Below are 23574 nucleotides of genomic sequence, written 5' to 3'. Positions count from 1 at the left end.
CTCTGCGAACTTCTGCAGTTATTACTGGGCGGCCAATGTGGCCATGATCAGGAAATGGATGATGGAGGAGGGGGGGCATGGGGGCGGTTGGAGGTGGTGTCGTGTAGAGGCACCAGTCTAGGGGCACTTGTTACGGCTCCGCTGCCGTTCTCGCCGGCGCGATACACCACTAGTCCGGTGGTGACGGCGGCACTGAGGATCTGGGGGCCGTGGAGGAGACACAGGGGAGAGGAGGGGGCCTCGGTGTGGACCCCGATACGGAATAACCACAGATTTGCTCTGGGTAGGTTGGATGGGGGATACCAAGGCTGGTATAGGGCAGGTATTAGGAGGATGGGTGACCTGTTTATAGACGGGACTTTCCCTAGCATGCAGGCGCGGGAGGAGAAGTTTGGCCTGCCCCCGGGGAATGCGTTCAGGTACCTCCAGGTTCGGGACTGTCTTAGAAAACAGGTGGGGACATTTCTGCTGCTGCCCCCAAGTAGGATCCAGGACAGGGTGGTGTCTGGCATCTGGGTAGGGGAGGGCAAGGTGTCGGACATATATCAGGAGCTGCAGGAGGTGGAGGAAGCCTCAGTGGAGGAGTTGAAGGGCAAGGGGGAGGAGGAGCTGGATGAGGGCCTGTGGGCTGTGGGCCTGTGGGTCGATGCCCTGGGCAGGGTGAACTCCTCCTCATCAGGCTCAGTTTAATTCAGTTTAAGGTGGTGTATTGGGTGCATATAACGGCGGCAAGAATGAGTACGTTTTTTGGGGTGGAGGACAGGTGCCCAGGATGTGCAGGGAGTCCGGCGAACCATGCCCATATGTTTTGGACATGCCCGGCGCTTAAAGAATTCTGGCAGGGGTTTGCGAGGGTGATGTCTAGGATTTTGGCCGCTCGGGTGAAGGCGAGCCCACCGGTAGCGATATTTGGAGTGCGGAGGATCCGGGAGTGCAGGAAGCGAAAGAGGCCGAGGTGCTGGCCTTTGCCTCCCTGGTAGCCCGGAGACGGATCCTGTTATTGTGGGAGGACTCGGAACCCCCGAGTGTGGAGACCTGGGTTAGCGACATGGCTGGGTTTCTCAGCCTGGAGCGAATAAAGTTCACCTTGAGAGGGTCCTTGATGGGGTTCTCCCGACGGTGGCAACCGCTCCTTGACTTTCTAGGGGAGCAGTAAGTGTCAGCAGCAGCAGCATCCTGGGGGGCGAGGGGGGGGGTTTCAGGTGGGGGTACTGTTGATATAATGTGAGTTGGGCCTGGAGACAAAACCCACCTTGTTCTGTTTTTTAAAAAAAAATTCTGTTGTGTAAGTAGTTTCACTGTAAGCTTTGGGATCTGTTAATTGTTATTTTTTATTATTATTTGTATTTCTATTTTTGTTATGTAAAAACGCTCATTGGAAAAACTTTAATGAAATGAAAATGAAATGAAATGAAAATCGCTTATTGTCACAAGTAGGCTTCAATGAAGTTACTGTGAAAAGCCCCTAGTCGCCACATTCCGGCGCCTGTTCAGGGAGGCTGTTACGGGAATTGAACCGTGCTGTTGGCATAAAACATTTATTTAAAAAAAAACAAGGACCATGCCTCATTATCTGGTGTTTCTGATCTGGAGAGTTTCTGGAATGGCTGAATTACAGCCTCCACTAATGGTCCAATTTCTAGGTCAATCTAATCGCTTTCAGGAACTTTTTTCTACCTGTTTATAAACACCTTTTTTATTCATTCATAGGATGGGTGCATCACTAGCAAGGCCAGCATTTATTGTCCTTAATTGAGTGGCTTGTTAAGCTATTTCAGGGTCATCCATATTGATCTGGGTCTGAAGTCACAAATAGGCCAGACCAGGTAAGGACAGTAGATTTCCTTCCCTAAAGGACATTAATGAACCAGTTGGCCCTTTAGGACAATCCACCATGGTTATCAATCCTTTTTTTTTTAATTTAGAGGAGCCAATTATTTTTCTTTTTCCAATTAAGAGTCAATTTAGCGTGGCCAATCCACCTAATCAGCACATCTTTGGGTTGTGGGGGTGAAACCCACGCAGATATGGGGAGAATGTGCAAACTCCACACGGACAGTGACCCAGGGCCGGGATTCGAACCCGGGTCCTCAGTGCTGCAGTCCCAGTGCTAACCACTGCGCCACATGCTGCCTTCTGGTTATCAATCCTGATACTAATTTTTTATTCCAGATTTAGTTATTAACTGAATTTAAATTTCCCAGCTGCTGCGGTGGGATCTTAACTCTGTCTCCAGATCTTTACCCTATTCACTCGCTTACTAGTCCAGTACCATAATACTATACTCCTATTCCCTTCAACCTCACTTTCATGTCGAAAATTACAAGTATTTGCTTCTTGTATGAAGTGGGCCTTCACAAAGAAATAAATATTTACTTTGAAATGAACTTCTGCACATAAAAGGCCCTCCCTGAAGGGGAGGAGATAGGAAGGCAGTTTTAACTGTGTTTCTGCTGGTACTTTTCATTGTAGATACGGTTAGAAATGAAACGGGAGTTCAGTGCAAGTGGTGTTTAATGGACTGAGCCTTAAGGAGTAAAGGAGTTCATGGAAATCTGGGAGCTATTGATCAACTGGTACTGCTCTTCAGCGCTTAGCAAGAGAGATGAATTTCACCAGAAACAAATTAACAAATAGTTTGCATTGAACTTTTTTGGACTGCAAATAGAAGGGAGAGTTATCTGATTTCTCCTAAAAACGGAAAATAGCACAGAAGGGTCTGTAAAGTAATACTGACACAAAAAAAACTTAAGGCTGGCTCCAGTATAAAACTGGCTCGGTGTAAACTAGCTCAGGTTTCTTACTAAAATGCCGTTACTGCACAGAAGGGAAAAAATGCAGTAACCCCCCACTAGCCACCTCATGAAGGAACGGATAGAAGATAGCAGAAGAATTTCTGACATGAATGTAAAAGATACATTTCAAAAGGTGCGCGAGAATCATCATTCCTGAGGAGAAATGGTATGATTTCATCATTTTTATCAAAGTGCTTTTGTACGTTTATTTTGAAGCATTCGACTCAACTCAATTTTCTAAAAGAAAATCTAGCACACCGCGTAGGTAAGTCAAAGCTTCACAACACTTAGACTTGGCTCGCATCTCTGAAAAGCAATACTACAGTCATTCCAAGTCCCAGCAGGAGGACAGTGGGATCTTAAAACCATATTGTGATGTCAAAGTGAGATGTACGGTAAAAGAAAGCCTTGCATTTATATGATGCTATTCACAACCTTAGGACATGCCAAAGCTTTGTGCAGCCAATGGAGTACTTTTGAAGTGAAACTTTTGTAATGGAAGCAGGGCAACCAATTTATACACAGCCAGCTTCCACAACCAGCAAGGCAGCAGGAGCCAGGTAATCTTTTTTTAGTGATAGTGATTGAGGGATAAACATTGGTCAGGTCTGGTCAGAACTCCCCTGCTGTTCTTCAAAATGGTACGATGGGACCTTTAATGTCTAGAGAGCAGATAGGACCTCAGTTTAGTATTCACCCAAACCAGCATTTCGGGCACGATCCAATTGCCACGCTGCACCTGAAAGTCAGTCCACTGCGGCTCAGCGTGGCCGATAAAAACTGGGAGACCCCACTCCTGGAATCTAGCGAGATCTAACGCAATCTTGCAAGACATTGCGATGTAAATCCCCCCCATTTTGGGCAGGATCACTTTTTGGCCAATCTGCACATTAAAGCGAGACAGCTAATCTCACTTTAATGTGGGATCTAATCCGTTGGCCTCAGAAACCTCGGGTAAGTGCCGTTTGGTATTGGTCTCCACAAACAGGGACCAGGTGGAAAGGCACTCGGGGTCCCCCAGGGGATCAGAGAGTCCCAGCTGCATGCCTTTGGGCACCTTGGCACTGCCAGCATGGCATTGTCAAGGTGCCCAGGTGGCATTGCCAGCAGGCATGGGCACTGCCATGGTACCAGGTCAAGGTGCCAAGCTGGCATTTTCTGCACATGTGCGATCGGGCCGGGGGTGCCCTGCGTGGGTTTAGCGGGGGCTGGGGATCCTCCCATAGTGCGTTCGAGCTGGAGGGTGGGAGTCGCTTCGAGTTCCTCAGATCGGGACGCCATTTAAAAACGGCATCCTGATCTCTCGCTACACTAAGGAGTTCCGGTGAGCAGAGCTCCTCAGTGTACAAAACGGGGCTCTGTGTGACCTTGGCTGGGCATTCCCCGCTGCTGCCCCTTATACAACCTGAGTCGCGTTGTATAGCCATGTGTTGCTCGGTGCTATGAGCGCCAGGAAACACGCGGCTAAACGCACTCGCCATGGGACTTTCTCCCAATTAGCTGAATCGCGCCCCTCATCGCCAGCACTCCATCATTCGAATGTCAACTGAGATTTTCAAATTTAAGTCACTGGAGTGAGACTTTAACACACTACTGTTTGAGTGCAAGGCAAGAGTGCTACCCATTAAGCTAGTACATCAGAATTGCATTCGGATAAGGTATTTGGTGTGGTGTTGTAAGAATCCAAGTAAAAGTGTCAACTTGGTTGAGTGGGTATATTGTGTCTGTAGCTAAAGGTGTGAGCTCACTCCAAGGTTTGAGCACACAATCTAGGCTCAGTACCAGTCTGAGCATATGTTGCATTACTAGAGGTGCTGTCTTTTGATAGAGATGTTAAACAGAGGACCCGTCTGCCAGGTTAGCACAAGTGGCTAGCACTGTGGCTTCACAGCGCCAGGGTCCCAGGTTCGATTTCCTTCTGGGTCACTGTCTGTGTGGAGTCTGCACATTCTCCCCGTGTCTGCGTGGGTTTCCTCCGGGTGCTCCGGTTTCCTCCCACAGTCCAAAGACATGCAAGTTAGGTGGATTGGCCATGATAAATTGCCCTTAGTGACCAAAAAAGGTTAGATGGGGTTATTGGGTTACAGGGATAGGGTGGAAGTGAGGGCTTAAATGGGTCGGTGCAGACTCGATGGGCTGAATGGCCTCCTTCTGCACTGTATGTTCTATGTTCTATGTTAATTGAATGTGAAAGATTCCATGGCACTTTGTGAAGAGGTTTATGGAGCTCCGGCAATGACCTGGCCATCATTCATCTTTTAACCCAGTGTTTTTCAAACTTTTTTCCCCGCGACCCTCCGTTACCAACTGGTGGACCTTCGGGACCCATGCTGGTCGGCTTTTGCGAGATATGCCGGCCGACCTTCCAACACACCATTATTGGTGATTTTTAATGCGGCAGGTGGGCCTGTTTGGTCTTCACGATCTCTCTGGCGTCGTCATTAATGTTACATTTCTGTTAAACACTTCAGCTGACGATTTAAGTTCTTGCTGAATGCTTTGAAAAAAATCAATAGGTTTGTCCTCGAACTCTCCATGCTGAGTCTTCAAATGCCTTTGAAGATTTGAGGGTTTTAAACTTCATTACTCAGTACTTCCCTGCGTACAGCATACACAGGCTTTGCATCCTGATTTCCATTGACGTGCCAGGCGCGTGACCTTCTCTCTGCCGCTGCCTCTGGCGGAAAGACTCATCGTTCATATATAAAGGCTGGTCACGGCCGACATTCTTTTTCTTTCTCTGAAACTTTATGTCAAAAACCTAATTTTTCCAAATTTATGACTTTTTATTGTTAAAAATTAAAACAATTTCAGTTGAACATGTGCAACCTGACATTTACATACAAACTGTGTTTTAAATATATTCCCATTATACTTTAGAAATTTAACCAATTATCGAAAAAAGTTCAATCTTGTTTTTACTTGACAAACTACGACTTTAGGGGAAATGAAATAATTTGTCAAACACACACATTGTCAGACAATTTCTTACTGGTTGCAGTGCATTGCACTATCCAAACATCCAAGTCACCTCCTGCTCCATTCTCACCAAAAGAACTTACTTCCTGCTTTCCAGAGAGTGTCGACACAAAGTGATGAGTGTAGGTTTCTTCCAGTGTTCACACATGTCAGCCCTATCGACTGGCCTTGTTTAATCAGTATTCCGAGAAAACTGGCCTGGCTTCCTCTCACTGTACCCACCCCAGTCACAGCCCACTTCCCAACCAGCTACTTGCCGTTGTGTGAGTGCAAACGGACGTTGTTCTGGCCGTTGAACAGATTGACCAAGTAGCCATCTGTTGCACACTGCCGATCAGTGGCGGGGACGAGCCGAGCAGCGCGCAAAGGAAGAGCACCAGAGCGGAGCTCCAAGCTGGGGCCACCACTGTTTGCATCGCGTCCATGTGGACACCCGTCAGCCCAGCTCCCCACCCCCACCGCTCTGCGCGCGGTGACCAGCACACAGCCCAGCCTCGCACCGCCCCCTCAAACGCCGCAATCAATCAGGGACTGCCCGCGGCCGCATTTTAAAAAGCCGGTGGGGGCAGTTGGGAACTTCTCCCCACGATGGGGATCGCCACGGCCGATCGCTCCATGACCCTCCCGACACCTGTGGGTCACGACCCTGAGTTTGAAAACCCTACTTTAACCAACACCACCAAAACATATTCATTCATCCCATTGCCATTATTGGGAGCTTGGCATGTGTAAACTGGTGGATGCGTTTTACTTCAAATGTAATCTATTGGTGTAAATATGTTTTAGAACGTTCTGAGGATTGCAGGGTGAATATACAGGACGAGATCTTGTGGCGCCTCATGCAGGCTGGATTTCCTGGCCCTGCTGACGGCACACCCCCAGCACGTGTTTCCCGGCGGCGAGGGGTGGTATCAATGGGAAATCCCGTTGACAGCGGCGGGACCACACAGCCCCCGGTCAATGGCAGGCCGTGAAAGACACCGCGGGGAGGCCAGAGAATTCCGCCCCTAGATGCAAGTTTTCATTTTAACAGTTTAAACTCATACTTGACTGGAAATTTTAACTCTATTTCTCTCTCTCAGCTGCAGCTGGACCTGCTGAGTATTTCCAACACTTTGTTCTCTTTCCAGATTTCTGGCATTTGCAGTATTTGCGTTTATTTTAGTGTTTGATTTACGGACACTCCTCTCCCAGGGATGCCTGCCTTGAAGAAGCTCTGCTCTTCTCTCCATCGGGCTTTCCTTTAGTCTCTGTTACTGTGTGCATCTTCATTGCCTTCCATTTTCCTCCTGGTGTAAGGTGAGGTTGCACACCCATATTTCCTTCCTCAGCAACTGGCTCTGAATCTGACTTTTGCACATGGGTTCCCACTGAAGTTCCATCCTTTGTGGTATAAGGATGTTGGGCAGGGCAAGGTTTAATGTGGGACTGCTGAACAGTCCTGACCATGGTATAATGCAGTCACATGAGAGTAGACAGTGGAGAAGAGTGGAAGAAGCCTGCATGGAGACAGACCCATGTACGGCAGGACCTTCGACATGTATTTGGTTATGGGGTTATCAATAAATAGTTTATGTTCAATCACCAAAGCCTCCAGGATCTCTGTGAAACACCAAATAACCTTTACAGCATGGTGGCAGTGAGGGATGGACTCCAAAAGCCCAGAGAAGCTGGAGAAAGAACCCAGATTCTCAAAGTGTAAAGAAGTAAAGAAACTGAATCCTGGCCCAAGGGAAGAGTGCATAAATCGAAGACACAGTTGGAAAGTACCTCAATCAAACCCCAAAGTGTCCAAAGGTTGGGTGGAGTTACGGGGTTGGGGCGGGGAGTGGGCCGAGGGCTGGGGAGCTTTTTCAGAGGGTCAGTGCAGACTTGATGGGCCGAATGGCCTCCTTCTGCACTGTAGGGATTGCATGATCATGACAAGGACAAAGCTCTGCAGCAGATAGAGAAAGAAGACAGAAATTAGATCAAAAAATGTAAATCCGACACTGGAGCTCAAGGAACTAGAAGGAAATGTACCAGATTCCTCAAACATACTGAGAACCATTGAGTTTTGGAAAAATGACATGGCTGAAAGTGCAAAACAAATGGAAATAAAAGTTGCATTTTGAAACGGCAATGTCCACCAAGAACATTGCTGGCCCCATGGAAAAAGAAAATCTAAATCCACTCTAGGAATGAACAGAGTTGTTTTTTTAAATTCATTTACAGGATGCGGCCGTCGCTGGTTAGATCAGCATTCAATGCCCATCCCTAGTTGCTCTTCAGAAGGTGGTGGTATGTTGCCTTCTTGAACCGCTGTGGTGCTTGAGGTGGAGGTACCAGTACACCCACAGTGCTGTGAAGAGTGAACATTCCTTTTGGAAGGAGCAGGACAAATTTGTGGTGCCCAAACAAGAGAGAAATGTAATGCGAAGGAGCACAAAAAGCTAGTCAAATGGAGGCAGCCAAGTGCCAGAAATACTGAGTGTTACAATTTCAATGTGCAGACTCCGCACAAACCAACAAAGTCAACCCAAAGCAATTAAGATTAATTTACTCCAAATGTGACAGAATGAGATGCGCAAGAATCGTCCAGTCTCCAGACCATCTGAATTTAAGACGGCAGAGATTTGAGGGGGGAGAAAGGCTAGCAAGTAAAGATTGTATTGTAAATATCTTATCCCCCCCCCTCTCCTTACCTTTTCTCCCCTTTGCTTCTCCCTTCCCCTCTACATCTGTCACAGTTTACCCTCTGATTTTAGTTTCCCTGCTGTTTGGTCTTTCACACCTTTTATTCTCTCTGGGGACTTCCCTTGGTTTCTGTGGCTATGACTCATCTTCCATTCCCTCACCACACAGTATAAGTATCTCCCAATTTTCTATGCCTTTTAGCTTTGACAAGGGGTCATCTGGACTCGAAACGTTAGCTCTTTTCTCTCCCTACAGATGCTGCTGAGATTTTCCAGCATTTTCTCTTTTGGTTTCAGATTCCAGCATCCGCAGTAATTTGCTTTTATATATTTACAACATCTTTCATGTTTCAAATCCATCCAGGATTACAGGTATCTCTGAGACTTAAAAAATTCCTCAAACTGCTGTTCCCGCTGCATTCCAACCCTTCCTTACATCTAAATTCTTTTTCAACATATTGTTATCTCCCAAATCAGTGCCTGTCTTTCTCTGGAATTTATCCAGTCAGGTTTCCATCCTCAGCCAACATGGAAACAGCTGGGGTACATTTTTCCTTCTCATCTGTGATCTCCCTTCATCTTCCCCTGTTGCCCAACTCTGCGGGACTGCCTTGACAATGTCCCACTCTTCCTTAGCCAATCATGGCTGGGGCATTTCCTGCAAAGACTTCTCTTTTTACCCTGCACTATTACATCACAGATTATCACAGAATTTATCACAGAATTTACAGTGCAAAAGGAGGCCATTCGGCCCATCGAGTCTGCACCGGCTCTTAGAAAGAGCACCCTACCCAAGGTCAACACCTCCACCCTATTCCCATAACCCAGTAACCCACCCAACACTAAGGGCAATTTTGGACACTAAGGGCAATTTATCACGGCCAATCCACCTAACCTGCACATCTTTGGACTGTGGGAACCGGAGCACCCGGAGGAAACCCACGCACACACGGGGAGGATGTGCAGACTCCGCACAGACAGTGACCCAAGCTGGAATCGAACCTGGGACCCTGGAGCTGTGAAGCAATTGTGCTATCCACAATGCTACTGTGCTGACTTCCGGTTGCGGCTATGCCTAGGTAGGTCGCACGTTCGGCAGCTCCCGCCGGGAACGGACTTTTGGGCTCTCCAGAGGGGCCCCAACGGCAATTGTTCGACGGCTTCCAGTGTGGGAAGGTGACAGCAAGGTCCCCCAACATTATATGGATTGGACCAGGAGGGGAGCAGTTAGAAAAGTGATCCTGGGGCAGCGAAAAGTGCGAGGGAGGAAAAGCAAGATGGCGGCGGGTGGAGACCAAGCAGCATGGGCGCAGTGGTCGCAGGAGCAGCAGGAGTTTCTTAAACGCTGCTTTGAGGAGCTGAAGACAGAAATGCTGGCAAAGTTTTGGCAATTTACCAGGAGCTGAAGGAAGAGGAGGAGGCCTCGGTGGAGGAGTTAAAGGGCAAGTGGGAGGAGGAGCTGGGGGAGGAGATAGATGAGGGTCTGTGGGCTGATGCCCTGAGTAGGGTTAATTCTTCCTCCTCTTGCGCCAGGCTCAGCCTAATACAGTTCAAAGTTACTCACAGAGCGCATATGACAGGGGCGAGGTTGAGTAGGTTTTCTGGGTTGGATGACAGATGTGGGAGGTGCTCGGGAAGCCCGGCAAATCACGTCCATATGTTCTAGTCGTGCCCGGCACTGGATGGGTTTTGGAGGGGTTTTGCGAGGACTATGTCCAAGGTGGCAAACGCCCGGGTCAAGCCCAGCTAGGGATTAGCATTATTTGGGGTATCGGACGAGCCGGGAGTGCAGGAGGCGAAAGAGGCCGGTATTCTGGCCTTTGCGTCCCTGGTAGCCCGGCGGAGGATTTTGCTATTATGGAAAGATGCAAAGCCCCCTTGTGTGGAAGCTTGGATCAATGACATGGCGGGGTTCATCAAGCTGGAGAGGATAACGTTTGCCTTGCGAGGGTCTGTGCAAGGGTTCCTCAGGCAGTGGCAACCGTTCCTAAACTATCTCGCGGAGCGTTAGGAGGAGGTCAGCAGCAGCAGCAGCCCAGGGGCGGGGGGGGGGAGGGAGGGAGGGGGGGGTGTTCTTTTGGGGGGGCATTTGGGTGGGTGGGGGGGGTTCCCTATTGGTGTTGCTAAATGTCACATGGGGGGTTACTGTATATGGGGGAAATCCAATGTATAATTTTTGATTGTTGTGTTCTTGTTTCTTTTTGTTGGGGGGGGGGTTTGTTGAAAATCTGTTGAAAAATTTGAATAAATATATTTTTAATTTTTTTTTTAATGCTACCGTGCTGCCCTTCTGGAGTTCCCCAAGGCCCTATCCTTGCCCTTTGGTGATATCATCTGAAAGGTGGAGTCAGGTTCTACATGTACACTTACAACTTACATGTACACTGAGTAAAGTTTCCAGAACACGTAATAGAGCAGAGTATAGAAAGCCGCAGGAATCCAACTTCAGGCACAGCAAAAAAGGGGCCAACTATGAGAAGAGCACGGTATGGGCAGCACGGTAGCCTTGTGGATAGCACAATTGCTTCACAGCTCCAGGGTCCCAGGTTCGATTCTGGCTTGGGTCACTGTCTGTGCGGAGTCTGCACATCCTCCCCGTGTGTGCGTGGGTTTCCTCCGAGTGCTCCGGTTTCCTCCCACAGTCCAAAGATGTGCTGGTTAGGTGGATTGGCCATGATAAATTGCCCTTAGTGTCCAAAATTGCCCTTAGTGTTGGGTGGGGTTACTGGGTTATGGGGATAGGGTGGCGGTGTTGACCTTGGGTAGGGTGCTCTTTCCAAGAGCCGGTGCAGACTCGATAGGCCGAATGGCCTCCTTCTGCACTGTAAATTCTATGAAAGAGGGGAGGTCAACACAGGACTAAAGGTGTTGTACTGTGGTAAACCACTGTTGCACCTTTATTAGGTGATGTAAGGTAGGACCTGTACTACAGGTTCGCCGGTAGTCCCTGCCTGCTGGCTCCGCCCAGTAGGCGGAGTATAGATATGCGTGTCCTCCATGCAGCAGCCATTTCACCAGCTGCTGTAGGAGGCCACACATCTTAGAGCAATAAAGCCTCAGTTGTATCCAACTCTAGTCTTTGTTCAATTGATCGTGCCTCATGTACCTAAATGCACGCAGTGTACAAAATGAGGTAAATGAGCTTGTTGTGCACATTGAAATTGGCGGGTTCGATGTTGTAGGCATCACAGAGACATGGTTGCCAGGGGATTAGGGCTGGGATCTAAATATCATCAGCCACTTTTCTGCCCGTTTGACCATCCCGTCTGTATCTTCCTGTAACCCAAGACACTCAACCTCACCGTTAACCACCCGGCCAATCTTTGTGTCATCCGCAAACTTACTGATCCTGCCCCCCCACATAGTCAGCTATGTGATTTATATAAATGACAAACAACAGGAGACCCAGCACAGATCCGTGTGGTACGCCCCTGGACACTGGCTCCCAGTCACTGAAGCAGCCGCCTGTCATCACCCTCTGTCTCCTACAGCTAAGCTAAATTTGAATCCACCTTAACAAGTTACCTTGTATCCCATGTGCATTTGCCTTCTTTATAAGTCTCCCATGTGGGACCTTGTCAAAGGTTTTGCTGAAATCCATGCAAACTAGGCAGCACGGTAGCACAGTGGTTAGCACTGTGGCTTCACAGCGCCAGGGTCCCAGGTTCGATTCCCTGCTGGATCACTGTCTGTGTGGAGTCTGCATGTTCTCCCCGTGTGTGCGTGGGTTTCCTCCGGGTGCTCCGGTTTCCTCCCACAGTCCAAAGACTTGCAGGTTAGGTGGATTGGCCATGATAAATTGCCCTTAAAGTGACCAGAAAGGTTAGGACGGGTTGTTGGATTACGGGGATAGGGAGGAAATGGGTTAGTGCAGACTTGATGGGCCAAATGGCCTCCTTCTGCACTGTATGTTCTATGTTCTACATCAACTGCACTACCCTCACCTACACACCTGGTTACATGTTCAAACATTTCAATCAAATTTATTAGACATGACCTCTCTCTGACAAAACCATGCTGACTATTCCTGATCAAACTTTGCCTCTCTAAGTGGAGATAGATTCTCTCCTTCAGAATTTTCTCTAATAGTTTCCCTACCACTGACGTGAGACTCACTGGTCTGTAGTTCCCTGGCTTATCTCTACAACCTTTATTAAATAGTGGGACCACATTAGCTGTTCTCCAGTCCTCTGGCACCTCCCGGAGGCTAGGGAGGAATTAAAAATTTGGGTCAGAGCCCCTGCAACCTCCTCCCTCGCTTCCCACAGCATCCTGGGACACAGTTCATCTGGACCTGGAGATTTGTCCACTTTTAAGCCTGCCAAAACCTCCAATACCTTGTCACTCCCTGTGACAATTTGCTCAAGAACTTCACAGCCTCTTTCCCAGAGTTCCATATCTACCTGCTCATTCTCTTGGGTGAAGACAGACGTGAAGTATTTGTTCAACACCCTACCAATGTCCTCTGGCTCCACCTACAGATTTCTCCTTTGGTCCTTAATGGACCCTGCTCTTTCCCTGGTTATCCACTTCCCATTGATATACTTATAAAATATCTTGGAATTTCCCCTACTTTTACCAGCTTTCTCATATCCCCTCTTTGCTCTCCTAATTGCTTTCTTAAACTCCATCCTGCACTTTCTGTTCTCCACTAATGCCTCCTTGATTTGCTTCCCTTGTACTTGCTAAAACCTTCTCTTTTCTTTCTCATCGTATCCTGAAGGTCTCTGGTCATTCATGGTTCTCTGGACTGCTACAGTCTTAGCATCTTATTCCCCCTGGGCTGAGCTTTGTATTCCTACATTCAATCCATCGTAAAGACTACCTGCATCCACCTCCATGACATCAACTCAAACCCCTGCCTCAGCTCATCTGCCATTGAAACCCTCAACTGTGCCTTCATCAGCTCTAAGCTTGACAATCTCAATCCTGTCCTGGCCGCCTCTCAACCTCTATCCTGCATAAATTCAGCTCATCCAAACCTCCGTTGCCCTTACCCTCCATCGGGCCCTTCTTGCCCAATGGGCTGAATTTTACCTGCCATGGTGGGCTTGTATCCCGCAGGAGGCTCACATTAAATGGGGTTGGCGCCCATCTCACCACCTTCCCGCCCAACCCCGAGCTCACCCCCATGCCTGCCATATTTAAGTGAACAATCAGGTCAATTAGTGTCGTTATCAAGCCTATTGACCCTGACAATACGCCGCCCACACAATATAACATTTGGCGTTGACAACAGGGCAGGAGTGGGAAGCCCGATTGAAGAGTAGGATAAATACCAATTGCTTAACTCACGAGAACAGCTGAGGATGTCTTTCCGTTTCTGAACTACACCCAACATTTTGTTGGAGATACCAAGTGTCCAACTGTCGATGCTGAAATTTTAGAACAAAACCTATGCAGGAACAGCCGAAGTAAAACCATAGTGATGAGAGTGTGAAACTTGCTACTTACAACATGTGGTGGAGGAGGCGGATAACACAGATGCATTTAAGGGGAAACTAGTTAAGCACATGAGAGAAAAAGAAGAATATGCAGATGGAGTGATATGAAGTAGCGTGGGGGGAGATGCAGGTGGAACATAAACACTGATACAGACCAGTTGTGCTGAATGACCTATTTCTGCCTGAAATTTCTACGTAATATAAAGCCACATTATTTTGCTGCTCTGTTAATGAAAAACATCTCCACTGTTTTCATTGAAGACATTTAATACATTTTCCATGAACTCTTTCCAGTAGGTTGTGGTAATGGGCATCGAGATTTTTATGAAGCGGGGCACAATTTTGTTCAACTGTTATTTTCTTCCCCCCCTCCCCTCCTTTCAGGCGTCCAGATTTAAATTAAAGAGAAGATTAAGGAAGAAGCCCGTGGCTGTCTGCTGTCTCTTCGCTGCCCTATCCACGGTGGTGATAAACACTTATCCATCTCTCCATTTTGATGACAAAATGTCTGGCCTTGATTACCACGCACCCAGCCAACCACATGGAAAACTTGCTGATCAGCAAAGGAGACTGTGGAGAAAGACTGGCACCTTCCCCAAGCAAACAATTGCCTTCCACGGAGATGACAAATTATTACCAATGGAAAACAGCCATCTCAAGAGATGGCATTCGAATGTTAAGCCACGCAGCTACATCGAGCCATTTCAAAAGCGGTATAGCTATGGAGAAATGCAAAAGGCTTTTAGCGTTTTGCAACGCAGAGACAAATTGCTGCAGAAAAGACACCGAAAGATTATACTGCGTGAATCTCAGGATAGCCAGAGGCAAGAAGTCATCAGGGATACGGAGCCACCTGTGATGCCAGGGCCTCCAAGGATTGGCCCGATATGTTACCAGTCATTAGTGGATAAGGCCATTTCACAAGTTCTTAAGCCTGGTGGGAACAAAACAGCCATCCGAGATTTTGGGGAGGTGTCTGAAATATCCTCTATTTTGAATTTCACAGCAGATACAAAGGACTTGAGGTCTCTGCAGCCACACTGCAAACCTGCCGTTCAGAACACTGCTGCTGAAAAACAAGTTCTGCCACAATTTAAATTTCTTTCAGATCAGAACGGGTTATTTGTTCAGAAGCTGAGGGGCAACGAATACAAGAAACTTGGGAAACTGTTATTCTTCAATGCTGCAAGGATGAGGTACCTGAATTTTTCCTTGGTAAATAATGGGAAAAGTGATCGACAGACTACTTTACGAATGAGCAAAAGGGTAACTGAGCCTAAACTCTGTGTCGACGTTGAAACCAGTCATCCACATTCGGAGGTGGAAGATAGCTTTAGGCTCCCTGAGGATCCTCCACCCTGGTTTGACTCGAGTGACATTGAAAAGATGAAACTGTTGGCTCGCGGTTCAGTGGGTGCAAAAGCCCGGATACCAGCTCATGGGCAAGTCATCAAAGTAGGCCTAAGCTTTCATTCTCCCGCTGTGATCCATGACCTCACGGGGCATTGTCAAGAGGGACGGTGTGGACTAATAAAGCGGCCCAGTGACCTTGATGAAGTCTTAGCTTTCCACCTGGACAGGGTGCTGGGTCTAAACCGGAGCCTGCCTGTTGTAGCCCGAAGATTTAATGATGCACTGCTCCCATACAGGTTCACCGACGGAGTGGCCAGGCCGGTTGTTTGGTGGGACGCAGACATACAACATCTGAATGATCCCAACAACGACCAAAACTCATTCGAATTGAGCTGGTTTCAATACCAGGCGGTACTGCGGAAACAGTGCGGCATCGACGTGGCCCCCGGGAATCACACTGTGTCCTGCCTCAGCGTGAAACACTCAGAATGGGGCAAGTTAGCGCTTTTTGATTTCCTCCTACAGGTAAGCTTTTTCATATTAGAGCTAACTTTCCACTATCTTTAAAATGACTTATACTTAGAAATATTAGACTCGATGGCTGGAATTTTACAAGTCCTGCCATGGGAGCAGGCTGGCAGGTAAGGTGAGGTGTAAAACTGGGTGGGATGGCAAGTGTGTCATGCCTATCGATTGCTCACCTTCGCTGGTATTGCACCAGCAGCCAAGTAAGTGGTAGATGGCCCACATGTCTTTCGGCCAATTGAGGCTCTTAGGTGTCCAGTTCATGGCCATATAAGGGCCTCTTCCTGCCAGTGCTGGTATTGTACCAATGTTGTACCATTATTTTAAAAAGGTGTGAGGAATAGCCCAGAAAATCATAGGCTGATCAGTCTGACCAGTGGCGGACACCTTGTTGGAATCAATTCTGAGAGATGGAATAAACCATCGTTTAGTAAGGCAGAGATTGATCAGGGGTTAGTCAGGGTTAGATTTTGTTGGGGGAAGATCATCTTACTACATAATCAATTTTTCAAAGGAGGTCACAAGGAGGATTGATGAGGATGGTGCAAAGGATGTTATTTTTAAAAAAAAAAAATTTAGAGTACCCACTGGTCCTTTATTTCCAATTAAAGGACAATTTAGCGTGGCCAATCCACCTAACCTGCACATCTTTGGGTTGTGGGGGTGAGACCCACGGAAACACGGGGAGAATGTGCAAACTCCACACGGACAGTGATCCGGGGCCGGGATCGAACCCGGGTCCTCAGCGTCATAGTCAGCAGTGCTAACCACTGTGCCGCCCCTACAGTGGATGTTATCTACATGGATTTCAGTGAGGCATTTGACAAGATCCCACATGGCAGACTGGGCAGAAAAGTGAGATCCCATGGGATACAGGGGAAGGTGGCAAGCTGGATTCAGAATTGGCTCAGTGATAGGAAGCAAAGGGCAGTGACTGATGGATCTTTTTTGTGAATGGAAAGCAGTTTCCAATGGCATTCCACAGGACTTAATGTTGGGGCTCTTGCTCTTGTTCCCACCAAACAGGTGGATGAGGGTAAAGCAGTTGATGTGGTGCATATGGATTTCAGCAAAGCGTTTGATAAGGTTCCCCACGGTAGGCTACTGCAGAAAATACGGAGGCATGGGATTCAGGGTGATTTAGCAGTTTGGATCAGAAATTGGCTAGCTGGAAGAAGACAAAGGGTGGTGGTTGATGGGAAATGTTTAGACTGGAGTCCAGTTACTAGTGGTGTACCACAAGAATCTGTTTTGGGGCCACTGCTGTTTGTCATTTTTATAAATGACCTGGAGGAGGGCGTAGAAGGATGGGTGAGTACATTTGCAGATGACACTAAAGTCGGTGGAGTTGTGGACAGTGTGGAAGGATGTTACAAGTTACAGAGGGACATAGATAAGCTGCAAAGCTGGGCTGAGAGGTGGCAAATGGAGATTAATGCAGAAAAGTGTGAGCTGATTCATTTTGGAAGGAATAACAGGAAGACAGAGTACTGGGCTAATGGTAAGATTCTTGGCAGTGTGGATGAGCAGAGAGATCTCGGTGTCCATGTACATAGATCCCTGAAAGTTGCCACCCAGGTTGAGAGGGTTGTTAAGAAGGCGTACGGTGTGTTAGCTTTTATTGATTGAGGGATTGAGTTTCGGAGCCATGAGGTCACGTTGCAGCTGTACAAAACTCTGGTGCGGCCGCATTTGGAGTATTGCATGCAATTCTGGTCACCGCATTATAGGAAGGATGTGGAAGCATTGGAAAGGGTGCAGAGGAGATTTACCAGAATGTTGCCTGGTATGGAGGGAAGATCTTATGAGGAAAGGCTGAGGGACTTGAGGCTGTTTTCGTTAGAGAGAAGAAGGTTAAGAGGTGACTTAATTGAGGCATACAAGATGATCAGAGGATTGGATAGGGTGGACAGTGAGAGCCTTTTTCCTCAGATGGTGATGTTGGGCACAAGGGGACATAGCTTTAAATTGAGGGGAGATAGATATAGGACAGATGTCAGAGGTAGGTTCTTTACTCAGAGAGTAGTAAGTGCGTGGAATGCCCTGCCTGCAACAGTAGTGTACTCGCCAACACTAAGGGCATTTAAATGGTCATTGGATAGACATATGGATGATAAGGGAATAGTGTAGATGGGCTTTAGAGTGGTTTCACAGGTCGGCGCAACATCGAGGGCCGAAGGGCCTGTACTACGCTGTAATGTTCTATGTTCTATGTTCTATAATGATTCGGACTTAAATATGGGAGGCATGTTTGGGAAATTTGCAGATCACACAAAAATTGGTTGTGTAGTTGACAGTGAGGAGAATAGTTGTTGTCTCCAGAATTATATCAATGGTTTGCTTCAGTGGTGGAAAAATCGCAAATGGAATTCAGTCCGGAAAAGTGTCAGGTAATGCATTTGGGGAGGGAAAACAAAGCAAGGGATCTATAATCAGCAAGGGAATTCTCAATAATCAGGAGGATAGTGAGTGGGGTAAAGGAAGTGAGGTACCTTGCTGTGCATGTCCACAGGTGCAGAACGGTGACAGGAAAGGTGTAGAAGGTGGTAAAGAAAGTCTATGCAATGCTTACCTTTATTGGACAAGGTATCAAAGACAAAAGCAGGGATGAAATACAGGAAGTGTAAAAGCCACTGGTTAGATCACAGCTCGAATTTTGTGCACAGATCTGGTCACCGCATTACAGGGAGGACATAATTGCTCTGGAGAGAATGCAGAGGAGATTCTTTCACCTAGAGGATGGTTGGAGTTAGATTGAACTTTCTGAGAGAGTGGTGGAGGCAGGTTCAATCGAGGTATTCAAAAGGGAACTGACTTGTTATCTGAAAAGAAAAAATGTGCAAGGTTACGGGGATAAGGCAGGGCGGTGGGACCAGTTAGAATACCCTTTCAGAGGGCAGCACGGTGGTGCAGTGGATTAGCCCTGCTGCATTTTTTCACCCAGTGAGTGCTGGGCACCTGGAACCCATTGCGTGAGTTGGTGGTTGAGGCTGAAGATCTCAACTCACTTAAAAGCTACCTGCATCTATCTGCACCTGAAGTGCTATAACCTGCAAGGCTACGGACCAGCTGCTGGTACGTGGCATTAAAATGAACGGCTAGTTTACATTTATCTCTCTTCTGGCTAGCACAGACGCGATGGACTGAATGGCCTCTTTCTGTGTCATAATGTTTCAATGGGGGGAGAGATCCACGTCACATGATCACACGGCAAGGTTGTCGGGTAGCTGGTGGTCTGACTGTAGCCTCGACGTGGAAGAGGACGTCCCCTCCTTTTTGGGCACTCTAGTGGCAAGAGCTGCCCTTCCTTACGGAACCCTCCTGCCCTATTGCTTGCTCCACCTGTCGTTGGGTCACAATCCTGGAATCCCTCCCTAACAGCACTCTGGGTACACCTACACCACATGGACTGCAACAGTTAAAGAAGGAGGCTCACCCACACCTTCTGAAGGGATATTAAGAATGGGAATGAAATGTTGACTTAACCAGCAACGCCCACATCTTGTGAATGAATATATTTTTAAAAACCTCCCCTTTGCCAGGGCCTCCAGTGCTGGCCCCCGGCAAGCCCCCCCCCCCCCCTCCCCACTTACCTCAACTCCAGGCCTCCAGCCCTGCTCCTGGTCCTACCACAATCCCCGCAGTTCCGGGATGCGCAGCCTCTGATTGTTTGACAGCTCTTGGAAGCAGGACATCCTGCCTCGGAGCGCGGATACCGTGACCTCAGGCAACTAAACGCAATGGTGACTTCCAGAGCCGGTGGAGAGAGGATCTCCCCCGATATCCAGATGGGGAATGAGGTCCATCACACTAAATCCAGGTCGAGGGGTAATGTTACCCATTTCTGTGAGTAGGTTTACAATACCAGCAGGGCATATTGGATATTGTACATGGGTCAGCTGGTGATCCCCATGTAGAAGTATTTACAACAAAAACTTGTATTTATTTAGCACCCCCACCCCCCTGCACACATAATGCGGGGGGTGTCACTGTTGCCCAGAAACTGAACTGGACTAGCCATATAAATTCTGTGGCTACAGGAGCAGGTCAGAGGCTGAGAGTTCGGTAGTGAGTAACTCAGCTTCTGAGGTGATTTAGTCCACCTTCCACAAAGCACATGTCCGGGGTTTGACGGGATGGAATACACTTCACTTGCCTGGATGAGTACAGCTCCAACAACACTCGTGAGGTTTGTCAATACCCAGGTGGATCAGCACCTTATCCACCACCTTAAACATTCACTCACTGGAAACATTCACTCACTGCACCACAGACACACCATGGTTATCATCTACAAGAAAAATTAACAGCACCTTTCGAAATCAAAAAGGGGTACACTCTCCCTATTGGCACTTCACCTTTCAGACTTCACCAGGCTGAGGCAGCAGTTCCAGATGTTGGCTCACCTCCAGTCTTTCAAGGGTATTTAGGGACGAGCAAAAACGCTGGTTTTGCCAGTGATTCCCGCATCCCATAAATTAATAAATGAATTGGACATTGCCCCTTCGGCATAATTTACTTACAGCAGGGGGTGAAGATGTGGCCATGCCCACAGTGACTGAGGGAAGAATTTATAGTCCGAATGCAATTTACTCCTAACTAACCCCTTAGGGGGGGGAGGGGGGGGGGGGGTGGTGATGGTACTGTGGGTAAGTGGGCAAGGGCATACAGGCACCAACATCATCCTGGACCCATAGATGGGTCACATATCCTCTGGGATATCAGGGCAGAGCAAACTAAATTCCAGGCCCAGAGTTTGCTATTTGGGAGAACGCAACTAAAAGATGGATAACCCTTAGAGGCTGACACCACCCAGCTTCTCCCGCTGTAACACCACTCCTCCATTCAGTTCCAAATCGGAGAGCAGAGGGAAGTCAAGCCCATTGTAAAGATCCTGGTAATTTGAGGTTTTATTTGTTGCAATTGCCAAATAGCAGTATCAAGACATTGCTGAGTGACATGGAGCTTATACAGAAATCAAAGGAGTTGCTGTATAAGACTGGTGCAGCTGCTGTCCGTGCTGTGATTCATTAAATTGTTGTAAAAAAAAAAGCCAGAGGCTGGAAGTAACTCAGTGATTAGTCATTACTCTGCATTGCAGACATTAATTGCCATGACTATACACTGAAGCAAACTTTCCTGATAATCTAAATGAAAACCTGATGTCCAAACAGCAACTGTCACAGAGAATTTTTACGTTTTTGCCAGCCATTCCAAGTTGCATCTTGTTCTGTTACCCAGTATTAGCGTAAATGCTTCCAGTTGTCAAATACGATTGTTGTCAAATAACAGAGAAATGGAGATCCTTCCCATTGCTTCACACAATTCAGTAAGGGCGCCCTATCAACTGTATATTAATTTCTTCGAATGTTACATACTTCCAGTTCCAAAAGCCCATGATTTTGGTCACGTACTATGATCACTCCGCATGACTGCTGGGGAGTCAGCTTCTTGTGAATCCGCACTGGCAAATTAACTTCACTAATACTCAGATTAATTGTTACTCCTCAGAATTTTCTATATCCTCCAGTACCGCTCCCATGTAACTGTGAACTCCGGAAAACTGACTGTAGCTGGCTGGCCTGGAGTGATGGGAGTTATAGGGTTGCTGCTCCCCTTCCTCCAGAGAACAATCTTCATTTGCCCAGGTGATTTCTTTACATTAAAAAAAATAGCTTGAGTCCTCCTACACCCAAAGACCCTTTGACCTCTTCACCTGCGTGGGGCAGGGCCCACCCAGGGCCTCCACCCAGAGACGAGTTCCACTTCCTCCAGGATCAATCTCACAAAACAAATATCTGGGCAAGGTACTTGAAATGATGTTATTGAGAATCACAGAATTAAAGGTGGCTGCACACTGGAAGGTTTCAGTGAGAAGAAGGAAAGGACTTCCATTTGCATGACTCACTTCACAATCTGAAGACATCCCAAAGCACTTTCCAGTCAATGAAGTCATGTTGAAGTGTTGGTACCATTGTAGCAAAGGAACTATGGCATTCAAATTTACGTGCAGCAAAATTCCACAAACCTCAGTATGATTACAGCCAGATTCCCTGTTTTGATGATCGATATTGGTTGAGGGATAAATACTGGACTGCACTCCAGGGAGAACTCCCTGGCTCTTCTTCAAAGTGGTGTTGTGGGATATTCTGCCCAGCAGAGCAGTGTGGTAAACCACTGTGTTCTGATATTAGAGGTTGTACGGTGGTACCTGCACTACAGGTTCACCTGGGCCCCTGCATGCTAGCTCCGCCCAGGAGGCCGGTTATAAATATGCGTGGCCTCCAGCTCGCAGCCATTTCGTCAGCTGCTGTGGGAGGCCACACATCTGATACTAATAAAGCCTCAGTTTGGATTCAACTTCGTCTCCAGCCAAATTGATCGTGCCTCAATTTATTAGTATCAGATTCAGAAGATGGACCTCCGGATTAAACCAGATCGCCTGCAGCTGGATCCACACGCAAGCGACGACAGAAAGGACTTCCAGCACTGGCGAGCTTGTTTTGAGGCGTATATCAACGCGGCGCCGACCCCTGCTCCAGAGGTTCAGAAGATTCAAATCTTGTACTCCATCTCAGCTCCAAAGTCTTCCCGCTGATCCAGGATGCGCCCAATTACGCTGATGCCATGACTCGACTCAAAGAAAATTATGAACAGAAGACGAACAAGCTCTTCGCCAGACACGTGCTCGCAACGCGTACTCAACTACCTGGTGGGTCCGGAATTCTGGCCTTTGCGTCCCTAGTAGCTCGGCGAAGGATCTTGCTATTGTGGAAGGAGGCGAAGCCCCCCAGCCTGGAGGCCTGGATAAACGACATGGCTGGGTTCATTAAGCTGGAGAGGATTAAGTTTGCCTTGAGAGGGTCTGCGCAGGGGTTCTACAGGCGGTGGCAACCGTTCCTAGACTATCTCACGGAGCGTTAGAGGAAGGCCGGTCAGCAGCAGCAGCAACCCTGGGGGTTGGGGGGGGGGAGGAGGGGGGGGGGAACGAGAGATTGTTTGAGGGGATGGATGAGCGGGAGATAACATGGAGGGTGGGGGAAACTGGCACGGGCGGGCGAGAGCCAGTGTATAAAGCTATGTAAATATACCATTTTGCCATGTATATATCTTGCTCAGTGCGATTTTGTGTTATTTTGTTACGGGGGGGGGGGGTTATTGTTTGTAAGGGGAAAAAATTGTGTTGTTAAAAAATCTTAATAAATATATATATATATTTTTTAAACTACCTGGTGAGTCAATCGAGGACTTCTGGAGGGCCCTGGTCCCACTAGTTCGGGACTGTGACTGCCAGGACGTTACAGCTAAGGAGCACTCAGATTTCCTTATGCGGGACGCTTTTGTAACTGGGATTGGGTCCGATGTTATCAGGCAGCGGCTCCTAGAAGGAACCATGCGCGACCTCGCAGAGACTAAAACACTAGCGCTTTCCATGACGGTCGCCCTGCGCAATGCCCAGTCCAGCGCCCCAACCGCGCGGCCCACTCCTCCAACGCTTCATGGGCCCCACAGGCAGCCGCCCCAGCGGGGGCGCTACCCACCCAGTACACCTGCGCTACGCGCCAGCCAGTGATCTCCGGGGGGCCCCGATGCTATTTTTGCTGCCAGCAAAAACACCCCCGCCAACGCTGCCCGGCCCGCGCTGCCCTTTGTAAGGCCTGCAGGAAGAAGGGCCACTTGGCTGCGGTGTGCCAGGCCCGCTCAGAGGCAGCGGTCGCCCCCACCCCTCCCCCGGTCACGGACAATGGGCGCCGGCATCCTCCTCTCCTCCCCAGGCCATGTGCGAGCAATAGGCGCCGCCAT

The 23574-nt window shown here is 48.2% G+C and overlaps 1 protein-coding gene across 1 annotated transcript in view; it reads left to right on the top strand.

Annotated features, from left to right (window-relative positions):
- The first annotated feature begins 14295 nt into the window (after window positions 1-14295).
- The window catches only part of gask1a (golgi associated kinase 1A), a 54787-nt gene continuing 45508 nt past the window's right edge, over window positions 14296-23574 (top strand). The window contains exon 1 of the mRNA XM_072468615.1: window positions 14296-15771. Coding sequence (XP_072324716.1) covers window positions 14398-15771 — 1374 coding nt within the window. The 5' untranslated portion in view covers window positions 14296-14397. The remainder of the gene's footprint in view (window positions 15772-23574) is intronic.

This window comes from Scyliorhinus torazame, chromosome 11 (assembly GCF_047496885.1).
Source record: "Scyliorhinus torazame isolate Kashiwa2021f chromosome 11, sScyTor2.1, whole genome shotgun sequence".
Lineage (NCBI taxonomy): Eukaryota > Metazoa > Chordata > Chondrichthyes > Carcharhiniformes > Scyliorhinidae > Scyliorhinus > Scyliorhinus torazame.
This window is presented reverse-complemented; position numbering and strand designations above follow the sequence as displayed.